A 9,574-nucleotide genomic window follows, 5' to 3' on the forward strand; every position below is an offset into this window, starting at 1 on the left:
TGCTGATTTTAAAAATTACAACTTTCCACAATGGAAGATTAAACTTGCTTTTTTTATAATGGTTATGCTGCTGGCAGTTCTGCTTAGTGTACAAACATTCATGCAAGAATATAACTGTAACACTGGGAAAAACAGTATCACCCATAATTATAAGAGGATTCTGGTAAGGAAGTTAGCAGCAGCAAAAGACAGGAAAGCCAACAAGAGATAGGGAAGTTCACTACTGCAGAATGGGGCAACCAACTACTTTCCAAATATAGCAAAAATAGAAAGACAGAAATATGGGGAAATCTAAAAAGATTTAGAAATGAAATTGCTTTAGAAAGGAAATATCTGCAGTGGGTTCCTGAGATCCTGAAGAACTTCTGTTAGCTCTTAAAATCATGCACACCAATCAATTTGATTTTAATTTTTTAAAACATCAGGAAAAAAAAGGGCAAAGGTAACTGATTCGAATGTGAGAATTCTAAGTATTACAGAGAAGAACAAAAATCAAGACTAAATGAGAGCACCAGGGAACAATATACTCACCCGATGAGGGTCTATACCGTTAACTTGACGAAGCTGTTCTAACATCCACTGTGACCTTCGTACAAAAGATGTAGAACCTTCAAACTGCTTGACTTTTGTAATAGATGCCTGTGTAGGTTTCTTGTTCGTCACTGTCCACAAATACAAAGAAGACTGTGTATAAGCATACAAATAGGTTCTGAAACTGCACTAATACTTATGGGATGACAAAGTGGCTCAATATAAACTAATTTAATGAGTGTAAGGTAGTAGAAAAAAGAGATTAACAGTGTGGTAATCACAGTGTATTTTAGGCAACTAGAAAATGAAATAGACATATCTTTGGCCAAACATACACAAGAATAGTTATTTTATTTTAAACATTTTTGTATCATTCTTTTTCCTTATATTATAAGTTATCATTACATAAATATAATAAAACAAAAAAGTAAAACCCTTAATAATTAAAAAAAATACACAAGTTGAAATGCTTGATTGAAGAAAAACATGCCAGACTGGCATCCAAATTATAGCAATATGGTTTCCAGATAAGCCTCTTCAAGAGTAGGCATTCCATAATTGAGGTACCACTGCCAAAAAAGCCAATTTTCTTGCTTTGATAAAGGCACTTGCCAAGATCATTGGCAGACAGTTCTACCAACCACAGACTGCACCTGGACAGGTCAATCAAAATAACATGGGTCTGAAGCTGTTTGGGGCATTAAAAGTACGCATGAGTACTTAAAGTGAGTCTGGAACTGAGAAGATAGTTGCAGCTTGTCAAAATATGCATAAAGGTATAAACCTGTGTGTTTATGGGGTGGCCAATTCAAGCTTCTCCAATGCCTTCATGCATAGCCCATGCATAATACATGGCATTAATACAACCAGAAGACAACCAGTATATAGATCATAGACCATCCGTGATAACAAGCAGCTGGTGAATCAGCTGGAACTGGCAAAAGGTATTCTGTGACACCGACACAATAATGCCGAATCTAGAAGTACCCCCAACTGTACGTTAACTCTTTCTTTAAAACAGGAGAAATAATAACAGTTATTCACCTACTGTATCTATATATTTTCAATTTTCTGATTACAGTTTCCTAGCACTCATCCAGCAATTTACCTCATTCGGGAACAAATTCATTATTTATCAGCTACATATACAGCTGGTCTTTACTCCAAGTATACATGGCTCTTCTTTCCCTTCCCCCATTTCATCCTTGTAATAACCTTATGATATAGGCTAGGATGAAAGTGTGTGACTGATCAGTGAGTGTCATGACTGACAGAGGACCTGAACCTTGATCTATCAATTCCTGGTCTAAGTTTCTAATCACTACATCATTACATTATCATAGTCTTCCCTGTAGTGAACTCTTTCCGATAGTCCTACTTCAGATCCCTGAATGACATCACATAACGGCTTTATAGGCCCAAACAGACAGGCCAAAATAAAGCTGCTTTGGGTCACTCTAGAGGTATGCTGTTTCAATGCTGTATGCATCCTAAGAGGCCAGAAGCCACTCCAAAGCCACGCTTCAGTCCTAAGGATTGGAGCGTAGCTTTGGTGCAGCTTCTGGCCTCTTAAGATGTGTCTGTCATTTAAACTGCATACCTCCAAAACAACCCAAAGCAGCTTTATTTTGGCCTGTCTGTTCAGGCCCATAGATACACAATTAAGGAACCTATTGCAACCCATACCATAACTCAAGCATACTGTAGCATCCTTTAGATTAGTGCTTCTCATGCAATTTGATGTGAGGAACCAGAATCCCCCCCCCCCATGTAACAGAGGCTAGTACCCGATTCATACTTATTGGCTTTCTTTCCTGGAAATTTGGCAGGCTGTGAGCCAATGGCTCACAAACCAGTAATGGCTCACAGTGACCACTTGAACAGTACTGCTTTCTGTCACACACAGGGTCATTTTAAAAACTGAACAATGCCCATTCTTGGAAAGAGAGTATGGTATCCTGTTTTATAGGCTCTTCTAGGGGGCAGGAGAGAATTTAGAATATTGCACTTTTCAAAATTTAATGTCTGTACCCATGGCCACCTAAGAAATTCATAGGTTCATTGTTTTAAATTTTTTATTCTAAACATTTTCAATTTATTATTTCAGGAAGCCAGCTTAGTTTCCATCTTGGGAGAAACATGCCATATAAATAAAGTAAATAAAAATAAACAAAAAGTAAGTAAAAGTGAAAGAGTGTTTGTTGATTAATTGCATTTGTATGTCTGTATTATCTAGATAGCTAAATAAGATACAAAAATCCTATCAAAAGACTGGTATCATAAATATTATTTAAAGTCTTACATCAGCCAGATTTTTAAACACACTGAAAAAGTTCTATTCTTTGATCAAAGTATGCTAATTAAGGCAATTTAAATGCAGGTCAGTAATAAGGCACTGAGTAATCATCATCTTACTGCTTCAACATCAATCAGATAAGAAGGACTGAGTCTATATTAATTATCTGGTAGAACAAAAAAAGTTTATGTATATTAGAAGCTTGCTTCAGATTGGTATCTTTTTTAAAAACATAAACAGAACATCTCAGTCAGAATTAAAGATTGCAATCTCACTTGAAGTTTTTGTCCCATTAATGTGGTATATCTCATTACTTATACAACTGTATTATATACTATCTATGTTTGGCAACAGTGAACAGCCACCCATAATTTGATATTCAAGTTATCTTTATATGGCATTAACTAAGAAAAATTAAAAGACAGGCAAGACTGAGACCTGTACAGACTGGGCGGAGTTGGGGCATCGCATCTGGATGATGCACACCCTGATTCTGCCCCCAGGACGCCATGACACCGTGACTCCACATGACTCCACACAGTGCATGGCACCATGAAGCCCCTATAGCCCTGCATTCATACGACACAGCGCTGAAGGAGCACCATATAGCCGTGTCACTACACATGTAGTCCTCTGGACCACACTACTACAGCACTCTCTAAGTGATTTACAAACTGTATGCCAATTGGGCCCCAACAAACTGGGTACACATTTTAATGACGTACAAAAGGATGGAAGGTTTAGTCAACCTTGGAGCCCTGGGATCTAACTCATTGTGGCTGCAGTACTGGCATTTAACCACTGTGCCACCAGAGCTCCTTCTTACCAATGGTAATTTCTACCTGGGAATGAAGGCTGATCTTAAAATTGTAACCACAGTATTTGGAAGAACTTCAGATACCTATTTTGATTTAGAAATTTCTGTATGGATTTTAAAGGAATTAACAACTCATCTCATTTCAAATCAGATATTAATTCTCCTTTTAAAAACAACAACATATTTAAGACCGAGAGATAACTTTAATCTTTACAGTTTATACAGAAATGGAAAGACATGAATAAGACAGTGGCACACAAATATAATATTAAATATAAGATAACAGAACATATAAAATTAGTATGTTTGGAGACTAGTAAAAGGAAAGTTCTACTGGTAATATAGGCGCAGTACAGACCACCCGAAAAGGGCGGCCTGCTGGTGGCCTAATTTCCTTTGGAGGGAAGCTGCAGCCACCAAACAGTACGGCTTCCCTCTGGAGGAAAAAGTACCCAAGAAAATCGGGTTCTTTTCCCGCCGCCATTGTTACATCCGTGACGTCATAATGGTGGCGCCTGTCTACACGGGACGCCGCCATTGTAGCACCACCAGTACATGCTAGGGTTAGGGACCGTGTGGTTACCGAATGGTCCCTAATCCTAGTTCCGCCACCGCCACACCACAAAGGGCCTGTCTGTCCCGGGTCACAGAGATTAAAAGTCAGGTGAGGTAGTAATAAGTAGTTAATGTGTATATGTGTTTTGTGTTTATTGTTTACTATATTGTGTTTTAATTATGTGTTTGTCAAATAAAACCTAAGTAATAACAACAATAACAAAATTATGGATTTATGGAAGTATTTTTGGTGCAAAGGCTGAAATATGCCCACTGGGATTTTGACTTTCTTCCTTTGAACAACAGATTCCTTCAATCATAAATTATCATACTCCCCCCCCCCCCCAACCTTTCATCTGTTTCAAATTACATTTGCCAAACAGCTTGGGTATACTGCATGAGAAAGTCAAGATGAAAGCTCCTTGAGGATACAGGGCAAGTTATGTGGTTTCTTGGATCCAGGCCAACCTACATGTTCAAATACAAAGACTGTTGAAAATCAACGGCTAGCAAAGTCAAACTTTAAAATCGTTTTGGTAATCAGAAATCTTTTGACAAATGGCTTGATTGCTTCTCTAGAAAAGACGACTATGTATTTATAAACTGCTGAGGGCATCAAGATGTGAACTGATGCACAGAATAAAAGTGTTTGATGTCTCAAAGCTGTTATAAAAAGGCAATGATTACTACAATTGTTTACATTTTAGCTGCCAAAAGACTTTTAGGTTGAACTGTGAAATCAGGACAATTCCCCCACAAACTTCATGCATCTACCCCCACCCCCCTTTATTTTAGTCATGGGTGAAAACAACAACTAAGACTGTTTCGTATACATGAAAAACTGCAATACAGCCACCATGGTAACACCATTTCCCTACTTGTCTGGTTAAATAGGAGACCTAGAGTTGTGTAATGGTTTGATAACTCTGGAGACCAGGGTTTGAATCACCACTCTGCCATAGATATCCACTGGGTAACCATGGGCATGCCACACTCTCTCATCCTCAGAGGTAATACATCTTGACAAGAAAACCCGATAGGTTTGCCTTAAAGTTTCCATGAGTTTGAAATGACTTGAAGACACACAACAACACAGGCTAAACACATGATAATCATTTCCCCCACCCTTCTTTACGCATTCTGTATTATGAATTTTACTGTGGCATGCCATTATTGTATGACAGCAGTCATTCCCCATAGAAGAAAAATGGGATTTAACTTAAATAATTAATTAAATAAAATTATTATGTAAGAGCAAATCATTAGGCATCAATCTCCTGTTGAGAGCTTTAATCTTGACATTCTGGCAGCAAACCTAATTTTAATTTTAAATATCACTAGTTGCATCTGCAATGAAAAGTCACAGTGTGCTATTTTGATGTCCACTGTTTCAGTAATGTAGCCATGCTTCTCACTGATAATCGATTTCAATTCTCTTACCCAGCTTCCTTTCCATCTATCTTGGTCACCCTTCTGGAGCTACCAGGCATCCTAAGACCTCATTGGGATATTTTGGCGTTGCCATATATTTATTTCTACAGTCTTCGCCCCCACTTTGCCCAATACTGGGACTCAAAGTGGTTTGCAAAAATAAACAGATGAAGATAGAAGTTCACATCACTAAAAACATACAAAGGTAAAATATAATCAAAGTATTAATAGAATTAAATGTAAAACATAAAAGCACATCTCCTTAAAAACAAGAAATATAGAAAATACTACACATTGTTAAAAGCTTTTTAACAATCTCTTTAACAATCAGTTTTGAAACAAACAAACAAACAATCAAAATCTTTGCTTGCCACTTGTTGCAGTGCTACTCAAAACACTAGTCCCTGGACCAGTGCTAGTTCCTGAGCCACTGGCTGCCAGTCCCTGGGAAATTTGTAGGAAACTCACAAGAATTTGTAGCCAGTGAGGTGAAAATATGGTGCCTGTCCCTGGCACAAAAGAATAAAATAATGGCCAGTCCCTTACATCAGAAAGTCTGATAAGTATTGACTTGGAGGACACCATAGAGGAAACTAGTCTAGCTTCCCTAGGAAGTTTAAGTGCATAATAGCAGCCACCAAAAAGACCCTTTACTGTGTTCAAACACCTTTAATATTTATGGCAAATAGATTTTATTTGGTTTTGTTTTATTTCTGCAATTTAGGGATGTGAATCTTTGCTAATTTTGTACTTGCAAGAGTGAACAAATAATTTCTAATTTTGGGTTGTTGTTTATTTTTTGCACTATTGGGAGATGGGATGCAAATTTTCAAACATTTCATTTTTTTGGAAAAAAATTACACAAATTCAATATTTTTGCACAGTCTTTGGTGAAAAATGCACAAAAATATCTATTTCACAAAACACAAAGATCTTTGCACAAGCATATTTGTTTTGGCAAAAGTCCTAATATACAAAAAGCTGAGGAAAACAAAACAAAACAAACACTACCCTTTTGCAGTGGTGCACCATTTTCTTTATGGGTGTCCTGATGTGTTGAGAAACACTTTCTTCTCAAGAATGAGAAGTATTCTTTACATCCTAACTGCAAATGCTGGGTTTTCCTACAGTCTACTGATATCTCCTTCAGTGATGCCCTTCCAGCTTCAGCACAATACCATTCACGTCTGATATTTAATCTTATGCATGTTCCTTAAACTCAGAAATTCAGTATTTAAACAAGTTCACTTTTTCCACCTTCCAAAGATGGGCTGCTCAGATCCAAAAAGCAATATTTCTTCTGGAAACTCTCAGGGAAAAAAACCTCACATGCTGATGGGATTGCTGACATTCAAGTTCCCAAGCTCTACACAGTGGATCCTTCATAATGGTGGGCTAGTGATCTGTGGATTTGACCACTTGTGAAGTGCCACATCACATATTATTCAATGGTCCTACAGTACTTCGTTTTTTGCTATCTGTGGGGTGTGTGTGTGTGTGTGTGTGTGTGTGTGTACAGATGGGAAGAGTCCCTGTGTGAAGCAATTAAGATTGCCTTATACTATGGAGATCAGCATTTGCAGATCTTCAAATTCTAGTACAGTATGTCATTGCTCAACGTCTAATTTCTTTCTGATATGCTTCAGAGGTCTTTTAAGTGCTTTTGAAATGCAACACAAAGTCAGAGATAGAGGCTTTCCTTATCTTGCATCTTTTGCATATGTAAGTATTAAAGAAAGGATCAGATACACATAGGCTACTAAGGCCGTCCCAAATGTGTGAATCTCTTACTGTGCCTGCTAGCAAATTTCAGAAACCCTAAGAAAAATTTATCACACACTGTCACTAATTAGAGTTAGAGGGGAAACTCTGAGTCTTATTCTGTTATTTTCCAGTAACGTTCACAGTTTACACCAGAAATACATAGCAAATAATATAACAAATACAATGACAGAAATTATACAGTGAAACTCTAACCCATTATAAAAACTAATAAACGATTCCTTAAAACTAATAAACCCTAAGTTAGATCCAATGTTGTACCACATCTAGCATCACCTTAGGTATGAAGAAAAGGCTCAAATACTTGTTATTTTGAACTGTTGCATGCAAACGGAACCTCTGCTATTGAGCCACAGCTTCTCATGAGGTAACTGTGAAACTATAGAGTTTATCACACTCCTTACCTTCCGCTCTGCTCCTGTCACGTAAACGTCACCGATCTGCGATGGGAGCCTTCTGGTCGGATCGTGGATGGCGCAACGCTTCCATTTTCATCATGGAAGCATAATTGTAAGTGTTTAAAGAAGGGCCCCTTTAAAAACACTTACGATAACGCTTTCATGATGAAAACAGAAGCGTCGCGCCATCCACGATCCTACCAGGAGGCTCCTGTTGCAGATCGGTGACATTTACGTGACAGGAGCAGAGTGGAAGGTAAGGAGTGTGATAAATTCCTATGTATACTGCTTTGACCTTTTCTTTGGAGAAAAGGAGGAAAGTGATATATAAATTTAAGGTAGTGAGAAGTACAATTGGAAAAAATAATTTAAAAACTTATATAATATGGTAAAAGGACATTAATCTCAACAAAATTTACCTGCAACAATGGAAAGGGTTTTGTTAATGCTCAGAATCTATTTGGCCTAGGAAAACTTTCCCCAAAGTGTCAAATTAAAGACAGCTGCTCATTTACCAAGATACACATAAGCTACATTATAAAATAATTCTCAGAGAAATTTGACACATGGAACAATTGACTGGGTATTCTTATTACAGAGGTGTCCCCTAGATATTTTGGGCTGCAACTCCCTGTGGCCCTAGCCAGCATAGCCAATATTAGAGAATGCTGGTAGATGCAGTCCAACATTATCTGGAGGGCATATAATTCATGCATGTCATTACTGAAGACATGAGTTTGTTGTTATTGTTACATGCCTTCAAGTTGATTTCAACGTATGACAATCCTATCATATGGTTTTTTTTGGCAAGATTTATTTGAAAGAAATTTGCTACTGTCTTTATCACAGGCCCAAAACAGATTTGCCAAAGACATGGGCGGGTTACAGACCGCCGCTTTGAGGCGGTCTGCCGCCGCCGCCGTTTGCTCCAGGGCCAGGGGCGGACTCGCGTCGTCATAGACGCCGCGACACGTGCGGACGCACAGCGTCCGATACGTAAATATGGCAGCCGCCGTGTGGAACAGCCGCTGCCATATTGTACGTACAGAATACATACTAGGGTATACCGCCCCTTCCTAACCCTAGTACGTATTCATTATGTACTAAATGGCGGTGTGTAACCCGCCACGGTTTCCAGCCACGTTTGGAGCATAACGTTTAGATGATGTGCACAGCTGGAAACCACGCTGAGGCCACGTCTTCATGGAAGAACCAGGCCACAAAGAAGGGGATAAGGGCCTTGAGTCGGCCGGGCAAAACAAGCAGACAGAGCTCCCTCCTGCCCCAATCACTACCCATTTGGCACAGGATAGTAGTGACCAGATGCTGGGGTCCTGAGGACAGCTGCCATGGTGGGCCACAACTGACCACCGTCAAGAAGCACTTCTTTTGCACTGGGTTTAGGCTGCCTTAGGTGGCTGCAGCGCAACTTCAGCCAAATCTAGGGTGTGTATGGCCGAGATCTTCTCCTTCTGCTGGCCCAGTTCAGGACTGTGGCAGCATCCTGTATTGGGGCTGAACATGTACTGTTAATACTGCCCCAGTGTGAACGACCCTAGAGTGGCTGCACACCATTCCTTCTGGGCCATCTGTTTTGGCCCTTAGACTGATAGAAAGTGACTTGCCTAGTTAGTTTCCATGGCTGAGTAGCAATTTGAACCCTGGTCTCCCAGAGTTCTATTCTTAACACTCAAACTAGAAAACAAAACAAAACAAGAAGAAGAAGAAGAAGAAGAAGAAGAAGAAGAAGAAGAAGAAGAAGAA

The 9,574-nt window shown here is 39.0% G+C and overlaps 1 protein-coding gene across 5 annotated transcripts in view; it reads right to left on the bottom strand.

Moving 5' to 3' along the window:
• STXBP6 (syntaxin binding protein 6) overlaps positions 1 to 9,574 on the bottom strand; it is a 179,696-nt gene that overhangs the window by 39,064 nt on the left and 131,058 nt on the right. For all 5 annotated transcript variants that reach the window (XM_042438139.1, XM_042438156.1, XM_042438164.1 and 2 more), the window contains exon 3: positions 532 to 662. In XM_042438139.1, coding sequence (XP_042294073.1) covers positions 532 to 662 — 131 coding nt within the window. The remainder of the gene's footprint in view (positions 1 to 531; positions 663 to 9,574) is intronic.

Source organism: Sceloporus undulatus, chromosome 1 (genome assembly GCF_019175285.1).
Source record: "Sceloporus undulatus isolate JIND9_A2432 ecotype Alabama chromosome 1, SceUnd_v1.1, whole genome shotgun sequence".
NCBI classification, from domain to species: domain Eukaryota; kingdom Metazoa; phylum Chordata; class Lepidosauria; order Squamata; family Phrynosomatidae; genus Sceloporus; species Sceloporus undulatus.